The 18,416-nt window shown below is 35.9% G+C and overlaps 1 protein-coding gene across 5 annotated transcripts in view; it reads left to right on the top strand.

Moving 5' to 3' along the window:
• Positions 1-614: 614 nt before the first annotated feature.
• The window catches only part of LOC124449662 (serine/threonine-protein kinase/endoribonuclease IRE1-like), a 34,302-nt gene continuing 16,500 nt past the window's right edge, over positions 615-18,416 (top strand). For 2 of the 5 annotated variants that reach the window (XM_047000610.1, XM_047000606.1), the window contains exons 1-5: positions 615-1,132; positions 5,414-5,485; positions 8,257-8,328; positions 11,628-11,699; positions 14,942-15,013. In XM_047000610.1, the coding sequence (XP_046856566.1) occupies positions 622-1,132; positions 5,414-5,485; positions 8,257-8,328; positions 11,628-11,699; positions 14,942-15,013 (799 nt within the window). In that variant the 5' untranslated portion in view covers positions 615-621. The remainder of the gene's footprint in view (positions 1,133-5,413; positions 5,486-8,256; positions 8,329-11,627; positions 11,700-14,941; positions 15,014-18,416) is intronic. The other 3 variants (XM_047000607.1, XM_047000608.1, XM_047000609.1) reach the window with 3 other exon arrangements.

Genomic DNA, 18,416 nt, shown 5'->3' with positions numbered 1-18,416 from the left:
TCAATGCAAAAGTTCGAAATATGTTGTGAATTATTACTTTTTGAGGAAGATACTGGAACAGAATATGATTATTTGATCTTAGACTTATGTGAGGAATCACTGGAGAAGTTTGTGAAAAATTCTACTGTACATGATCTTCAAACAGCTCTTCCCGATATTCTTAGACAAATTTTAAATGGATTAGCTGATCTTCATAGTGGCCCAGATCCTATTCTTCATCGGAAATTAAAGCCTTCCAATGTTCTCCGTGACGTAGACGGCAAATTTCTGATAGCTGGCTTTGGCATTAGTCGAATATTGAAGAATGGATCTAAAACACACAAAAGCATGTTTAACAGGGGAACTGAATTTTGGATTGCTCCTGAATCAATACATAACGAAGATTCAAATATAGCACGTATTGAAGATTTACATGAAGCACGTTACAAAAAAGAGTCTGATGTATATGTAAGTGTAAGAATGTTAACATTTAAAAAACTCATAGCGAAATTTAATTTTGTGAGAGCTTAATTTTGCTGTTAACGTTACATTATTTATTATCTTAGAATGCAGGAATGGTGGCTTATTATGTTGCAACAAAAGGGGAACATCCTTTTGGAACTAAGCCCCAGACTGATCGACATGTTGAATGGGGAACCTGTTGGCTTGGATGGAATCAAGGATGAAACATTTAAAGACCTTCTGTCGTGGATGTTAAAACTACAACCAGAAGAAAGACCATCTGCCAACGAAGCCTTGAAACATCCATTTCTTATGTCGGATGACGAGAAATTTCACTTTTTATGTAAAAATGGTGACTTACATTCGATTAAAACAAATGATCCCCAATCTAGTTTCGTCCAACAATTTAGTATTGAAACTTCAAATTGGAAAAGTCAAATGGATAACGATGTTTATGAATATTTGGTAAATGGAAGAGAGTATAAATCTTCATGGGCAGAATGTTTAAGATTCATTGGAAATATTGATCAGCATTGGAACGATCTACCACGACCTCTACCACAACCAGAACCATTTTATAAGATTGGCGATTACAAGGCGTATTTCCTCCGAACATTTCCGAATCTCCTTGTTCGGTTACATGCAGCTGTCAGGTCAAATGAAGAATGGAAAGAAAATCCAGAACTTAAAGGTAAGCATACTAGCTTGAATTTTCTCATTTTTATTACACCTAAATTATGTGATCGTTGTACAATAGCAATTTGATTACATAATATTTTTACGTGATATTGACATCATTTCTTTGCTCATCAGTCTTTATTTACTTGATATCAAAGAGAAAAAAATATTATTAGAAAAATATTCATTACTACCATAAATATATACTGTAAAAATTTTCAGAATTGTAAAAATGAGCCAATTTACGATGTGAATTCTCAAAGTTCCACAGTAAAAAGAAGGCTATATAAAATTTTCATTATGACAAATGTAGCATTAAATTGCACATTTATTAAACGATCTTCTAAATTCTAAATTTACAGAAAATTACAAGTTTTTTTGAACTCTCTTCTTGCTAAGTATACTGGAGATTACCTCTTCAGTGTAATCATTCAAAAGTCCACACAGATCATTTTCTAGTTTAGAATTAAATTTTGAATACTTTTTACTTAGAATTACATTTTGAAAGTTGCATAGAGCATAAAAGTTTCTGTATAAGTTTTTTCTACTAGAAAATTTTCCAAAATAGATAAGCAAATAACGTTACTAATCGCAAAACATAAAAACAACGACTTTATTTATTGAATTCAATAAACTACTCCCACTGATCTCAAAATAAATAAATATAATTATTTCGACTTTATTAGAAGAGCAAGTGAGTCGAAAAATCTCATTTATGATTCAAACTGTGTCTTAATTGATGATTGTCAAATGGCTTGATGACCTCCATTAAAAAGTGCACGTGAATCTGACCAAGTCACGTACGACTTGGTTAGATTATATAGACAATATTGCTTACAGAACTCAATGGCTGTATTATGTTTTCTCAGATATTGTAGCACGGACCACTGCATAGAGGACAGAAACTAGAACTATTATTGGGTTTGGGGAGGAGGTGTTTAATAACGCTGCTGATGAAATATCGTTTACAGAACTCAATGGCTGTATTATGTTTTCTCAGATATTGTAGCTCGGACCACTGCATAGAAGACAGAAACTAGAACTATTATTGGGTTTGGGGAGGAGGTGTTTAATAACGCTGCTGATGAAATATTGCTTACAGAACTCAATGGCTGTATTATGTTTTCTCAGATATTGTATCACGGACCACTGTATAGAGAACCGAAACTATAACTTTTATTGGGTTTGAGGAGGAGGGAGTGTTTAATATTGTTGCTAATGAAATATCGCTTGCGGAACTCAATGGCTATATCATGTTTTCTAAGATATTGTAGCACAGACCACTTTATAGAGGGCCGAAATTATAACTACTAGTGAGGGGGGGGAGGGGGTGTTTAATAACGCTGCTGCTTAAATATCACATACAGAACTCAATGGCTGTATCATGCTTTCTCAGATATTGTAGCACGGACCACTGTATAGAGGACCGAAACTATAACGTTTGGTGGAGGAGGGGGTGTTTAATAACGCTGCTGCTGAAATATCGCATACAGAACTCAATTGCTGTATCATGCTTTCTCAGATATTGTAGCACGGACCACTGTATAGAGGGCTGAAACTAGAGCATTTAGTGGGGTGGAGGAGGGAGTGTTTAATAACACCTCTGATGAAATATCGCTTACAGAACTCAACGGCTGTATCATGTTTTCTCAGATATTGTAGCACTGACCATTTAATAGAGGGCCGAAACTATAACTTTTAGTAGAGTGGGGGAGGGGGTGTTTAATAACACTGCTGATGAAATATCGCTTACATAACTACAGAACATAACGACTTTATCATGTTTTCTCAAGTATTGTAGCACAGACTACTGTACTAGAGGACCTAAACTAGAACATTTCATTGGTGGGAGAGGGGGGTATTCATATATTCAAATTTGGTCAATTGATATCTTGTTAAAGCCAACGTAGTCTACATTAAACATAATACAAAAATAGTTAAAGAAAAAAACCAATAGACAGGCAGATGGATAGATATAGCATTGATTTGAAAATTTTTTTGTGAAGGCATGGAAATAATTTGCTCACTTGCTCTTTTTAGTTTTATTTATAAGAGATCTCCAAAGGAGCGTTGTATTGTACGAGAAATTTTTTCAAACTAGTAAAACGTGATTGTGTTAACCAAAGACAATTGAAATGTTCTGAATCACACATAAAATACAAAAATGATGTTACAACTTTTGAAGCCGGAAGTTCGATTATTTCCTTGCATCGTTTGTGTTGCTTATCTTGTCAATTATATTATACTTTAGCACTACAAAATCATGATTTCTTTCACATGTTTCTAAAACATATAGGAATTTACGAAAAGGACTGAAATATAAAGAATTTAAATAGCTTTCTTTTTTTGTGGTGTTTAAAATTTATTGATTTTTATGACTCCTTTTCTCCTTGGGCAAAAATTTCCTCAAAATGGAAATTTTCTCGATAACGAAAACCCTGACACAATAGACACATGACAGATAAATTGTTTCTTGTAAATAAATCATCATAAGCTTAATAAAATAAATGAAAAATGCAAAAACTATCTTTAATTTGGCAAAGGTAAACAATACCAGTATTGTTGCACGAGAATAAGAAAAACAGGAAATAGGGATTGAGTTTGCAGACATAAAGATAACGAGGTTCACTTTACCAAGGTGAATAAGAGAAACTGTACGTGTCAGATAATTTAGAGTTAAAGCTTAAAATGTCTATTAAACGAAAATTTTGCAGACTGTGTTATTCTTTTATTGAACAGAAACTTAATATGACAACGGAATTTCTCAACTAGTTTATTCGTATCTCTTTTCGTTCTCAAGATATTGAAACTTTTATTATGTTCGATTCATCTAACTTGTGACGTCACATTGCATAGTGAGAACTAGAATTATTCGGTACATTTGCTAATACTTTAGTTCAACTTTGCCGAGTTTCTTTCTTTGTGAAGTGTTAATGATATAAAATACTGCCTACTATTATCAACGTAAAGTTGTCAGGAAAATGAAGTTTATTTAAAACATGGCAGCGACTCATTTTGTATGCAATATGATGTCACAAGTTAGATAAATTGGTAATAGCAGAGACTTCACTTCAGTATTTTTTTAATAAAAGAGTCATACATAAAAGGTTTCAGACAGCATTCATTTCAAAGATCTGGTCAATGTAAATATTATGTAACTAGCAAAGTTTTCGTTTCATTTGCACTTTAATGATGTTCAAACAAGGTTTGAGAGAATAATTATTGAGTTTTCGCTGTTGGGGAGAGCGAAAGGTTTAGAGTATCAAAGAGATTGGCGAGAACTATTTGCTAACATTTATCTATGTCGGAATTGATTAATTTAATTAAAAACACCAGAATTGTCAATAATGTGATGCAATAATGAAAATTCAACGTTCTTCAACCAACATGGGAAAAGAAGGATTGATTTGCTAAAAGTTCAAACCATTTCATGAAGAAAGTAGTTCTAAATATCGCCTTAATTGGAACCATTAAACACATATTATGCAGAAAGCATTTGTACCTGTACGTACTTTAAGCTACGTTTAAACACACTCAAAACCCAACATTCGCTCAGCTTTGTTGACTCAACATGTTGAGAGCTTTTACACACCCTGTTCAGTGGTTTTGAGAGGTGTTGAGCGTTTTGAAGAGAAGTTAGAACTTGTTTAAACTTTTGACACAACAGCACTCAACATTTTCTCTGTTCAGCACGCACCGATGCAAGCCTAATCATTGCTTCACTTAACAATGTTGAGGTAAGGCATGTGTACTGAGCAGCGTATGTTATTGTAAAAATGGCATTATATCTATGCATTGTGGAATATTTTATGTCATATGCTGAACATGTTGAGAGCATTTACACATATCGCTGAACATCTCTCAAGACAATGATGAGCGCATGCTAAGTGAACGTGTTAAGTGCATTTGTACGTAGCTTAAAGAAACCATACAGACAATATGTCAAATTATGTAAGATTATTTGACCTGAAACGAAGCTTTTTTTCGGGCTCTCACAAAGTAGGCATCGATTAATAAACTGCCTCCTCAACATTACCATACCAAGTTACTTATATACAAGACTTGAAAATTTCAGTCATATAAATCAGTGCGTTATATATGCGATATTTTGGATTGTTTTACTGCTATTGGGCAAAACTAAATGAAAAATAAAACTAAAAAGCTACCATCCGAAACTTTTCAATCTATTAGAGTAATTTCTTTTCTAGCGCTAGTTACAATTCATTTTTTACTCCTTGTCTAAATAGAAATACACAGCTTGTGTTGATAACACTTTTTAAAATATTGTTCGTAGAAATCACAAGTGGTGATAATACTAATGCCGAAGATGTCGTAAATTCTCCAGGTGTTGAAGATACAAAACAAGGTATGCCTTTTAATTCTATTCCATTATATATATATATATATACAATAGGATTTTGTGATAAAAGCTATCGCAAACAAAATCGCACGGATAGAGTGCTCAATGCCACGGCAGAGCGGTATAATTGAAAATAAAATAAACCACGAATTACTTCATAGGAATTTATTCCCTACAGAACTGTTTCGTATGGCAGTTGTTTAACTTGCCACACTCGTCAGAAGAATAAATATAGCACTATAGCACAACGGAACTTATACACAAAGATGAATAATTAAGTGATATAGTATTACATTAATGACGTTAGTAAGTGTTTATTACGATGGCGGCATGCGGAAATGAGTTCGTTTCGTTTATTAAGCGAGCTGAGTTCTGGGTGGAAGATGATGAAGAATTTCTCCGAGAGGCATAAATTACAGCGTTTGGTTTTGTTTGAGTAGGGTTGTGATTTCTTTACAATTTTCCAGTTGATGGTGTATGGTGTGTTAGAGTCTTTTAGTTTCCATATGTGTTTGCTGAGTTCTGTGGAGTGTTGTTTTGATTTATTTCGGAATGAGCTGGTGTGGTTCAAGTAGCGTGTTTTAAAAGTGTTCTCCGTTAGACCGATGTAGGTTTCTTTGTGTTTGGTTAGTGTGTTGGTGACTGTGGCTTGGTAGACTACACCCTGGGGTTTGGCATTCTCCTTTTAGTGGGCATTCCTCTTTCCTCCGGCAGTTGCATTTTCTGTCTGTGGTGGCGTTTTTCATCGTTTCTTCTTTGGTTAAAACGGTCTTATTGTGTGTAGAAATTATCGTATCGATGTTTGGCATGCAACTGTAACTTAGCTTAAGTGTGTTTCTGTTGAAGATTTTGCTGAGTGGATGGTTTTTTGGAAAGGACCTGTTGATTATACTAAGGAACTTGTGTCCGATGTCTGCGTGGACATTGGAGTTGTATGGTGGGTTGTACCAGGTGATGTTTCTATTTCTGTTTCTGTTTTTTGACTTTCGTGTGGTTTGTGGGTTGTATTGTAATTTGTAGTTAAAGCCGCTTTTTTTTAGTGCTTCTTGGTATGGGTGTATGCTTGAGTCGAATGATTGCTTGTTGGATGAGATTCTTGAGAGCCGCTGGTTGATGGTTTCTGGGATTCTGCGTAGGATAGATGGGGGGGTGGTTGCTGTAAATACTTATGTTATGAGGAATGTTTCCTGGTTTGTTGTATGGCTTAAAGGAGTCAGATCGTAAATCAAAGGTGATGTCAAGGAAGTTCACGGATTTCTTATTTGCTTCAATGGTTAATTTCAGGTGGTTTTCATTGAATATTCGGCACAGTTCTTTCTTGATTTTTTCTATCGTCTTAGGGGGAGCGTTGAATGCACCGAGGCCATTGTCGCGATACAAACCAATGTTATTTCTGTAGTCGGTAGGAAGTTGTGAGAGTAGAAATGAGCCTACCAACTGGCATGTTTCTGCTCCGTCAAAGCTACCCATTGTTGCGTCGAAATTTGAGCTGCTGCCTTTCTTGCGCCATGCTTCAGATCTGTTGAATAATAGGGAATTCTTAGCTTGTATGATTATGCGCTTGTCTTTGATAAGTATACTGGAGATAACCTCTTCAGTTTGAACATCATTCGAAAGTCCACAAAGATAATTTTCTAGCTTAGAATTAAATTTTTAATACTTTTTACTAAGAATTGCATTTTGAAAGTTGCAAAGAGCATAAAAGTTGCTGTATCAGTTTTTTCTACTAGAAAATTTCCCAAAATAGATAAGGAAATAACGTTACTACTCTCAAAACTAAAAAACAACGACTTTGTTCATTGATTTCAATAAATTACTCCCACTGATCTCAAAATAAATAAATATAATTATTCCGACTATATTAGAAGAGCAAATGAGTCCAAAGATTTCATTTATAATTCAAATTTTGTCTTAATTGATGATTGTTAACTTGCTTGATGACCTTCATTAAAAAGTGCACGTGAACCAGACCAAGCCACTTACGACTTAAGCCTCCCGATTGAGCAAGCATAACGCTGCTGATGAAATATCGCTTACAGAACTCAATGGCTGTATCATCATTTCTCAGATATTGTAGCACGGACCACTGTATACAGAACCGAAACTATAATTTTAGTGGGGTGGGAGAGGGGGTGTTTAATAACGATGCTGCTGAAATATCGCTTACAGAACTAAATCGCTGTATAATGTTTTCTTAGATATTGTAGCACGGACCACTGTATAGATAGCTAAAACTATGACTTTTATTGTTGTGGGGAAGGTGTATTTAAAAATGCTGATGATGAAATATCACTTACAGAACTTAATGGCTGTATCATGTTTTCTCAGATATTTATTCTAGATAAATAAGGTTTACTATATACAGAGTGTCTATTGTCTTGTGTTTTACAAAAATACTCTTTGGCAGTCGTAATTCATGAAGTTTGTTTATCTGCATTTATTTGTAAAATTACGCCTAGTGAAAGCTGGCTCAATACGTGAAAATATATACTGCCCTCTCAATATTTCCAATTGTAAGGTCATTGGAAATATTGAGAGGGCAGTATATATTACTTGAAAATGTCAGTCATAAAAAACGTAATATATGTATATTAGATTTTGGAGCTAATGGCAAAACGAAACGAAATATATAGTTTAAAATAGGTACTATCCAAAACTTTGCAATTTATTTGTGTTATTTCTTTCCGAGCGCTAGCTGTAAATTCATTTTTTTACTTGTTGTCAAAATAGAAATACACAGCTTGTGTGGATAACGCTTTTTAAAACATTGTTCACAGAACTCACAAGTGGTGATGATACTAATGCTAAAGATGTCGGAACTTCTCCTTGTGTTGAAAATACAAAACAAGGTATGCCTTTCAATTCTAATTTATTTTACATATATTGCGTAACCTAAGCATATTTGTTTTGAATTGATTTACAATTCAAGTCATTTGATTGGTATTTATGTGTTTTTATGAAGATTTATATTATTTAATAATATACATGATGTACGTATACAGTGTTGCACTTTCGGACTCCAAACGTTCGTTTATTACGTATGTTCAATACTGTATCAATGGGTTAAATTTTCCTTTTGCGAATGACAGATATTTTAAATGTACTGTGTACCAGACGGCAGTGTTCAGCGCAACTTGACAAGTCTTTGCTTATCTCAATAAATACTGCGTAGCAGCAAAGTGACGTAATTCTTATTATAAAGTGCTCAAATTGACTACACTTCATAAGTTCCATCCAAGAAAAAGGAATACGTGTTTGATTACAAATACAGTCTTCAATCAACCTTTTACATTAACAAATGTTATAAGATATATGAATTTTTTCATCACATTTCTAAGCAACACTGAATGGTAACATTTGCAGCTGGTTTAATCTGTTTTAACCATGACAGTAAAATCTTGTCACTTCAGAATTTGTACTTCAAGCACATTGTTGTAATTTACCATTCTTTAGGCTTTATTTAACTTTAAAAAACAACTTAAATGCTACAAACAACAATATGGCGGATAAACATAAGAGTGAGTACCGCTGGTCATAAAGTACCGCAGATAGTGGCACAGGGAGACCAATAACAACAAAACAATATTACAACATTCTCTCTCCCTTCAGTCATTTGAAATTAAGATGAGAAATGAGGTGATAATGACATCATGCAATCTATTTTTTTAATGTTACGTTTACTTGTATTCTGCTTGTTTAATCATAAAAACTTCTCAACAAACTATCTTTTGGATATACTGTCATACTTCATGTTTGCACCACCATGCATACATTACCTAGCTAATAACATTGAAAATCAGGCAAAGAACGGCCACCATCAAATGGACTTGCTCGATATACTTCAATAAATAAGAATTCTTGTTCATTGTAACAAAAATACCTCAAAATCATAATGAAAATGAGCAAATTTGACGATGTGAATTCTCAAAGTTCCATAATAAAAAGGCTATTTACAATTTTCATTGTGAATAATGTAGCAGTAAATTGCACATTTATTAAACGATCTTCTAAATTCTAAATTTACAGAAAATTACAAATTTTTTTGAGCTCTCTCTTTGCTCAGTATACTGAAGATTACCTCTTCAGTGTGAACATCATTCAAAAGTCCACAAAGATCATTTTCTAGCTTAGAATTAAATTTTGAATACTTTTTACTCAGAATTGCATTTTAAAAGTTACATAGAGCATAAAAGTTGCTGTATCAGTTTTTTCTACTAAAAATTTTCCCAAAATAGATAAGCAAATAACGTTACTAATCGCAAAACTTCAAAACAACGACTTTATTCATTGATTTGAAGAAATTACTCCCACTGATCTCAAAATAAATAAATATAATTATTCTGACTATATCAGTAGAGCAAATGAGTCCGAAAATCTCATTTATAATTCAAATTGTGTCTTAATTGAAGATTGTAAACTTGCTTGATGACCTCCATTAAAAGGTGCACGTGAATCAGACTAATCCACTTACGACTTAAGCCTCCCGATTAAGCAAGCATAACGCTGCTGCTGAAATATCGCATACAGAACTTAATGGCTGTATCAGGTTTTCTCAGATAATGTAGCACGGACCAATGTATAGAGGGCTAAAACTATAAGTTTTAGTATTGTGGGGAAGGTGTGTTTAAAAATGCTGCTGCTGAAATATCGCTTACAGAACTTTATTGCTGTATCAGGTTTTCTCAGATAATGTAGCACGGACCACTGTATAGAGGGCTAAAACTGTAACTTTTAGTGTTGTGGGGAAGGTGTGTTTAAAAATGCTGCTGCTGAAATATCGCTTACAGAACTTTATTGCTGTATATGGTTTTCTCAGATATTGTAGCACGGACTACTATATAGAGGGCGAAAACTATAATTTCTAGTGGGGTGGGGGAGGGGGTGTTTAATAACGCTGCTGCTGAAATATCGCATACAGAACTTAATGGCTGTATCATGTTTTCTCAGATATTGTAGCACGGACCACTGTATAGAGGGCTAAAACTATAACTTTTAGTGGGTGGGGGAGGGTGTTTAATAACGCTGCTGATAAAATATCACTTACAGAACTCAATGGCTGTATCATGTTTTCCCAGATAATGTAGCACGGACCACTGTATAGAGGGCTAAAACTATAACTTTTAGTGGGGTGGGGGAGGGGTGTTTAATAACGCTGCTGATAAAATATCGCATACAGAACTCAATGGCTGTATCATGTTTTCTCAGATATTGTAGCACGGACCACTGTATAGAGGGCTAAAACTATAACTTTTAGTGGGGTGGGGAGGTGTGTTTAATAATGCTGCTGCTGAAATATCACTTACAGAACTTAATGGCTGTATCACGTTTTCTCAGATATTCAATCTAGATAAATAAGGTTTACTATATACGGAGTGTCTATTGTCGTGTGTGATTGAGCAAGCATAACGCTGCTGATGAAATATCGCTTACAGAACTCAATGGCTGTATCATGTTTTCGCAGATATTGTAGCACGGACCACTGTATAGAGGGCTGAAACTATAACGTTTAGTGGGTTTGGGAGGGATGTTTAATAACGCTGCTGCTAAATTATCGCGTACAAGACTCAATCGCTGTATTATGTTTTCTTAGATAATGTAGCACGGACCACTGTATAGAGGGCCGAAACTAGAACTTTCAGTGGGTTGGTGGAGGGGTGTATAATAATGCTGCAGCTGAAATATCGCTTACAGAACTCAATGGCTGTATCACGTTTCGTCAAATATTTTATCTAGATAAATAAGGTTTACTATATACGGAGTGTCTATTGTCTTGTGTTTTACCAAAATACTCTTTGACAGTCGTAATTCATGAAGTTTGTTTATCTGCATTTATTTGTAAAATTACGCCTAATGAAAGCTGGCTCATTACGTGAAAATATATACTGCCCTCTCAATGTTTCCAACTGTAAGGTCATTTTATTACTTAAAATTGTCAGTCATGTAAAACGTAATATATGTATATGAAATTTTGGAGCTAATGGGCAAAACGAAACGAAATATATAGTTTTAAAAAGGTAATATCCAAAACTTTGCAATTTATTGGTGCTATTTCTTTTCGAGCGCTAGCTGTAAATTCATTTTTTTACTTGTTGTCGAAATAGAAATACACAGCTTGTTGGATAACGCTTTTTTAAAATATTGTTCCTAGAAATCACAAGTGGTGATGATGTTAATGCCGAAGATGTCGTAAATTCTCCTGGTGTTCAAAATACAAATCAAGGTATGACTTTCAATTCCGTAACCTAAACAATTCAAGTCATTTGATTGGTATTATGTGTTTTATGAAGATTTATATTATTTAATAATATTCATGATATACGTATACAGTGTTGCACTTTTGCACTCCAAACGTTCGTTTATTACGTATGTTCAATACTGTATCAATGGGTTAAATTTTCCTTTTGCGAACGACAAATATTTTAAATGTACTGTGTACCAGACCGCAGTGCTCAGCACAACTTGACAAGTCTTTGCTTATCTCAATAAATACTGCGTAGCAGCAAAGTGACGTAATTCTTATTATAAAGTGCTCAAATTGACTACACTTCATAAGTTCCATCCAAGAAAAAGGAATACGTGTTTGATTACAAATACAGTCTTCAATCAACCTTTTACATTAACAAATGTTATAAGATATATGAATTTTTTCATCACATTTCTAAGCAACACTGAATGGTAACATTTGCAGCTGGTTTAATCTGTTTTAACCATGACAGTAAAATCTTGTCACTTCAGAATTTGTACTTCAAGCACATTGTTGTAATTTACCATTCTTTAGGCTTTATTTAACTTTAAAAAACAACTTAAATGCTACAAACAACAATATGGCGGATAAACATAAGAGTGAGTACCGCTGGTCATAAAGTACCGCAGATAGTGGCACAGGGAGACCAATAACAACAAAACAATATTACAACATTCTCTCTCCCTTCAGTCATTTGAAATTAAGATGAGAAATGAGGTGATAATGACATCATGCAATCTATTTTTTAATGTTACGTTTACTTGTATTCTGCTTGTTTAATCATAAAAACTTCTCAACAAACTATCTTTTGGATATACTGTCATACTTCATGTTTGCACCACCATGCATACATTACCTAGCTAATAACATTGAAAATCAGGCAAAGAACGGCCACCATCAAATGGACTTGCTCGATATACTTCAATAAATAAGAATTCTTGTTCATTGTAACAAAATACCTCAAAATCATAATGAAAATGAGCAAATTTGACGATGTGAATTCTCAAAGTTCCATAATAAAAGGCTATTTACAATTTTCATTATGAATAATGTAGCAGTAAATTGCACATTTATTAAACGATCTTCTAAATTCTAAATTTACAGAAAATTACAAATTTTTTTGAGCTCTCTCTTTGCTCAGTATACTGAAGATTACCTCTTCAGTGTGAACATCATTCAAAAGTCCACAAAGATCATTTTCTAGCTTAGAATTAAATTTTGAATACTTTTTACTCAGAATTGCATTTTAAAAGTTACATAGAGCATAAAAGTTGCTGTATCAGTTTTTCTACTAAAAATTTCCCAAAATAGATAAGCAAATAACGTTACTAATCGCAAAACTTCAAAACAACGACTTTATTCATTGATTTGAAGAAATTACTCCCACTGATCTCAAAATAAATAAATATAATTATTCTGACTATATCAGTAGAGCAAATGAGTCCGAAAATCTCATTTATAATTCAAATTGTGTCTTAATTGAAGATTGTAAACTTGCTTGATGACCTCCATTAAAAGGTGCACGTGAATCAGACTAATCCACTTACGACTTAAGCCTCCCGATTAAGCAAGCATAACGCTGCTGCTGAAATATCGCATACAGAACTTAATGGCTGTATCAGTTTTCTCAGATATTGTAGCACGGACCAATGTATAGAGGGCTAAAACTATAAGTTTTAGTATTGTGGGAAGGTGTGTTTAAAAATGCTGCTGAAATATCGCTTACAGAACTTTATTGCTGTATCAGGTTTTCTCAGATAATGTAGCACGGACCACTGTATAGAGGGCTAAAACTGTAACTTTTAGTGTTGTGGGAAGGTGTGTTTAAAAATGCTGCTGCTGAAATATCGCTTACAGAACTTTATTGCTGTATATGGTTTTCTCAGATATTGTAGCACGGACTACTATATAGAGGGCGAAAACTATAATTTCTAGTGGGTGGGGGAAGGGGTGTTTAATAACGCTGCTGCTGAAATATCGCATACAGAACTTAATGGCTGTATCATGTTTTCTCAGATATTGTAGCACGGACCACTGTATAGAGGGCTAAAACTATAACTTTTAGTGGGGTGGGGGAGGGGTGTTTAATAACGCTGCTGATAAAATATCACTTACAGAACTCAATGGCTGTATCATGTTTTCCCAGATAATGTAGCACGGACCACTGTATAGAGGGCTAAAACTATAACTTTTAGTGGGTGGGGAGGGTGTTTAATAACGCTGCTGATAAAATATCGCATACAGAACTCAATGGCTGTATCATGTTTTCTCAGATATTGTAGCACGGACCACTGTATAGAGGGCTAAAACTATAACTTTAGTGGGTGGGGAGGGGTGTTTAATAATGCTGCTGCTGAAATATCACTTACAGAACTTAATGGCTGTATCACGTTTTCTCAGATATTCAATCTAGATAAATAAGGTTTACTATATACGGAGTGTCTATTGTCGTGTGTGATTGAGCAAGCATAACGCTGCTGATGAAATATCGCTTACAGAACTCAATGGCTGTATCATGTTTTCGCAGATATTGTAGCACGGACCACTGTATAGAGGGCTGAAACTATAACGTTTAGTGGGTTTGGGGAGGGGATGTTTAATAACGCTGCTGCTAAATTATCGCGTACAAGACTCAATCGCTGTATTATGTTTTCTTAGATAATGTAGCACGGACCACTGTATAGAGGGCCGAAACTAGAACTTTCAGTGGGTTGGTGGAGGGGGGTGTATAATAATGCTGCAGCTGAAATATCGCTTACAGAACTCAATGGCTGTATCACGTTTCGTCAAATATTTAATCTAGATAAATAAGGTTTACTATATACGGAGTGTCTATTGTCTTGTGTTTTACCAAAATACTCTTTGACAGTCGTAATTCATGAAGTTTGTTTATCTGCATTTATTTGTAAAATTACGCCTAATGAAAGCTGGCTCATTACGTGAAAATATATACTGCCCTCTCAATGTTTCCAACTGTAAGGTCATTTTATTACTTAAAATTGTCAGTCATGTAAAACGTAATATATGTATATGAAATTTTGGAGCTAATGGGCAAAACGAAACGAAATATATAGTTTTAAAAAGGTAATATCCAAAACTTTGCAATTTATTGGTGCTATTTCTTTTCGAGCGCTAGCTGTAAATTCATTTTTTTACTTGTTGTCGAAATAGAAATACACAGCTTGTTGGATAACGCTTTTTTAAAATATTGTTCCTAGAAATCACAAGTGGTGATGATGTTAATGCCGAAGATGTCGTAAATTCTCCTGGTGTTCAAAATACAAATCAAGGTATGACTTTCAATTCTAATTTTTTTATATATATTGCGTAACCTAAACATATTTGTTTTGAATTGTATCGCAATTCAAGTCATTTGATTGGTATTATGTGTTTTTATGAAGATTTATATTATTTAATAATATTCATGATATACGTATACAGTGTTGCACTTTTGCACTCCAAACGTTCGTTTATTACGTATGTTCAATACTGTATCAATGGGTTAAATTTTCCTTTTGCGAACGACAAATATTTTAAATGTACTGTGTACCAGACGGCAGTGTTCAGCGCAACTTGACAAGTCTTTGCTTATCTCAATAAATACTGCGTAGCAGCAAAGTGACGTAATTCTTATTATAAAGTGCTCAAATTGACTACACTTCATAAGTTCCATCCAAGAAAAAGGAATACGTGTTTGATTACAAATACAGTCTTCAATCAACCTTTTACATTAACAAATGTTATAAGATATATGAATTTTTTCATCACATTTCTAAGCAACACTGAATGGTAACATTTGCAGCTGGTTTAATCTGTTTTAACCATGACAGTAAAATCTTGTCACTTCAGAATTTGTACTTCAAGCACATTGTTGTAATTTACCATTCTTTAGGCTTTATTTAACTTTAAAAAACAACTTAAATGCTACAAACAACAATATGGCGGATAAACATAAGAGTGAGTACCGCTGGTCATAAAGTACCGCAGATAGTGGCACAGGGAGACCAATAACAACAAAACACTATTACAACATTCTCTCTCCCTTAAACAGAGCTGATGATAACACTTATGAGTTCGAAGTTTAGAGTCTATTCGTCTTCAAAACCATAACGGGTTGGTGGTTTTACGGCACGCACTGAGCGCCTCAGAGGGGCATGTGGCTGTTCCAATTCAGTTGAAATACTCTCCTTCTCAACTGCTTGATGCTCAGCCGGAACGTGTGCCTGGTCATTTCCCTCTGCAATAGGCGGCACGGTGGCAGGGATGGTGTGATTGTGAGCTGGGGGCCATGGTGCCAGGTCTCTCAGTGATACCGTTGATTCTCTGCCGTCCAAATATTTAATATGGGCATAAGTAGGGTTAGCTTCCTTCAACTCTACCTGATCAACAAGTGGGTCATTCTTGCTTGTTCTCACATATCGGCGGAGCAGAACCGGTGTGAGGGACTGTAACCAGGTGGGAAGTGAAGTACCATGTGTCGAACGTCGTTGGAAGCCAAAAAATGTCTCGTGTGGAGTTGAGTTGGTGGCAGTGGAGAGGAGAGACCTTGCTGAATGAAGCGCATAAGGGAGTGCCATTTCCCATTTAATGTCCGGCAGGCTTGCTGACTTGAGAGATAAGCGAATAGCTTTCCACACTATACCGTTATAGCGTTGCACTTGGCCATTGCCTTACGGGTGGTAGGGTGTAGTTCGGCTCGTGGCGATGCCTCTCTGAGAGAGGTATTCTTTAAGTTCCTGGGACATGAATGAGGCACCTCGGTCTGAATGGATGAAACCTGGCGTCCCACACAAAGTGAATAACTGATCCAAGCATCTGATAACGGTTGACGAACTCATGTTTGGGCAGGCGAAAGCAAAAGAGAAGCGTGAATATTCATCCACGACTGTTAGCATATAGGGATTATTAGTAGTCGTAGGTAGTGGACCTTTAAAGTCCACGCTGAGTCGCTTCATAGGTCGGGTAGCCTTGATGAGGACTCCTTGCTGCGGTTTTTAAAAATTGGGGCTTGAGCTCAGCACAGACTCTACAACTAGAACACACCCTCTTAACTTGTTCTGTAGAGTAAGAGAGGTTTTTCGACCTTATGAAATGTAACAATCGGGTGACACCTGGGTGGCATAGAGCAGCGTGTATCTCAGTAAGGCTAGCTGCAGGTATGGAAGCTGTGAAAGCCCGGGTAAATGAGTCGGGAGCAGCGTTATCCTTACCGGGCCGGTATTGTATGGTGTAGCTAAAAGAGGCTAGTTCTAGCCTCCAGTCCTGGATTTTATTGTTCTTTACTTTGGTGCGTCTTCGGTTGTCAAACATGAAGGCGACTGACTGCTGATCGGTTTTGAGTGTAAAATGTCTGCCTGCAAGAAAATGTTGCCACTTCCTGACAGCTTCAATTATGGCCATTACTTCCTTCTCTACCGCAGGATAGTGGAGCTAACTCCCTTGGAGGATCTTGGACATAAACGCTACAGGTCTGCCTCCTTAGTGTAGCAGACAGGGCAGTTTCTGAAGCATCAGTCTCTACAACGAAGGGGAGGCTCTCGTCAATAGAGTGTAATGACGCTTTCCGCAGCTCGTCCTTCAGCATTGTGAATGCATTCAGGACATCGCCATTAAGTGGAAATGAGGTTGCTTGTAGTAGCGGTTGTACTTTGTCAGAATAGTTTGGTATCCATTTTGCGTAGTATGCAAACATACCGATAACTCTTTTCAAGGATTTGGAATTTTCGAGAGGAGGGAAGCTTTTAAGTGGACGAAGCCTTTCCTGGTCTGGGGCGATGACACCATTCCCTATACAGTAACCAAGTAGATTGATAGAAGACTTGGACTCTACTGTCTTGTTTTCATTCAAAGTGAGGTTTCGGCGCTTTACAGCCTCTCTGAATTTCTTCGCATTTTCGTTGTGCCCGTGCTGATCGTAGCCTGCAACAGTTATATTATCGAGGTAAAGAAATGTATCTTTCAGGCCCTCCTCTTCTACGAATTTGTCCATCGCTCTTTGGAAAACTGCGACGCCGTTGGTTACTCCAAAGGGGATGCGACAGAACTGGTAAAGCTTACCATTGGCCTCGAAACTGGTAAATTTTCGGTCGGCTTTCTTGATTAGTACCTGGTGATAGGCACTCCTTAAGTCGAACGTTGAGAAGACTCTATATGAAGCTAGGTTGTTGACCATGTTGTCGATACGGGGTAGCGGGTATGCATCGAGCTCCGTGTAGAGGTTGACGGTTTGAGAATAATCAATACAAAGCCGCTTCTTGTGTCGTTGTTGTGGGTCCTTTGATACGACGACTTGAGCCCTCCAGGGCGAGGTGCTAGGTTCGATTATGCCTTCAACGAGTAGGTGGTTAATTTCTTGTTTGATAAATTCCTGGTCCTCCTTGCTAAATTTCTCCGACTTGCTTGCGATAGGCTTACATTCGGGGAGGAGGTTCGAGAAGAGGGATGGTTCCTCAATAGATGCTGCTGCAAGAGCACATTCAGGTACCCCGTTGTGTACTTTAAGTTCGGGCCTTTCACCACCGAACTCAATGCAACACTTTTATGTTCCCTTTGAAAGTCCTGGCCAAGGATGATATCACTACAGAGATCCTTTAGTACCCCTAGATGTACAGATAAATAACACTGGTGGCCTAGTTAGATGTCAACATTGCTTTAATGGCCAAGAACTTTGGCTTTAAGTGATGTGAGAGCCAT

This window comes from Xenia sp. Carnegie-2017, unplaced genomic scaffold (assembly GCF_021976095.1).
Source record: "Xenia sp. Carnegie-2017 unplaced genomic scaffold, XeniaSp_v1 HiC_scaffold_23, whole genome shotgun sequence".
Taxonomy (NCBI): Eukaryota; Metazoa; Cnidaria; class Anthozoa; order Malacalcyonacea; family Xeniidae; genus Xenia; species Xenia sp. Carnegie-2017.
This window is presented reverse-complemented; position numbering and strand designations above follow the sequence as displayed.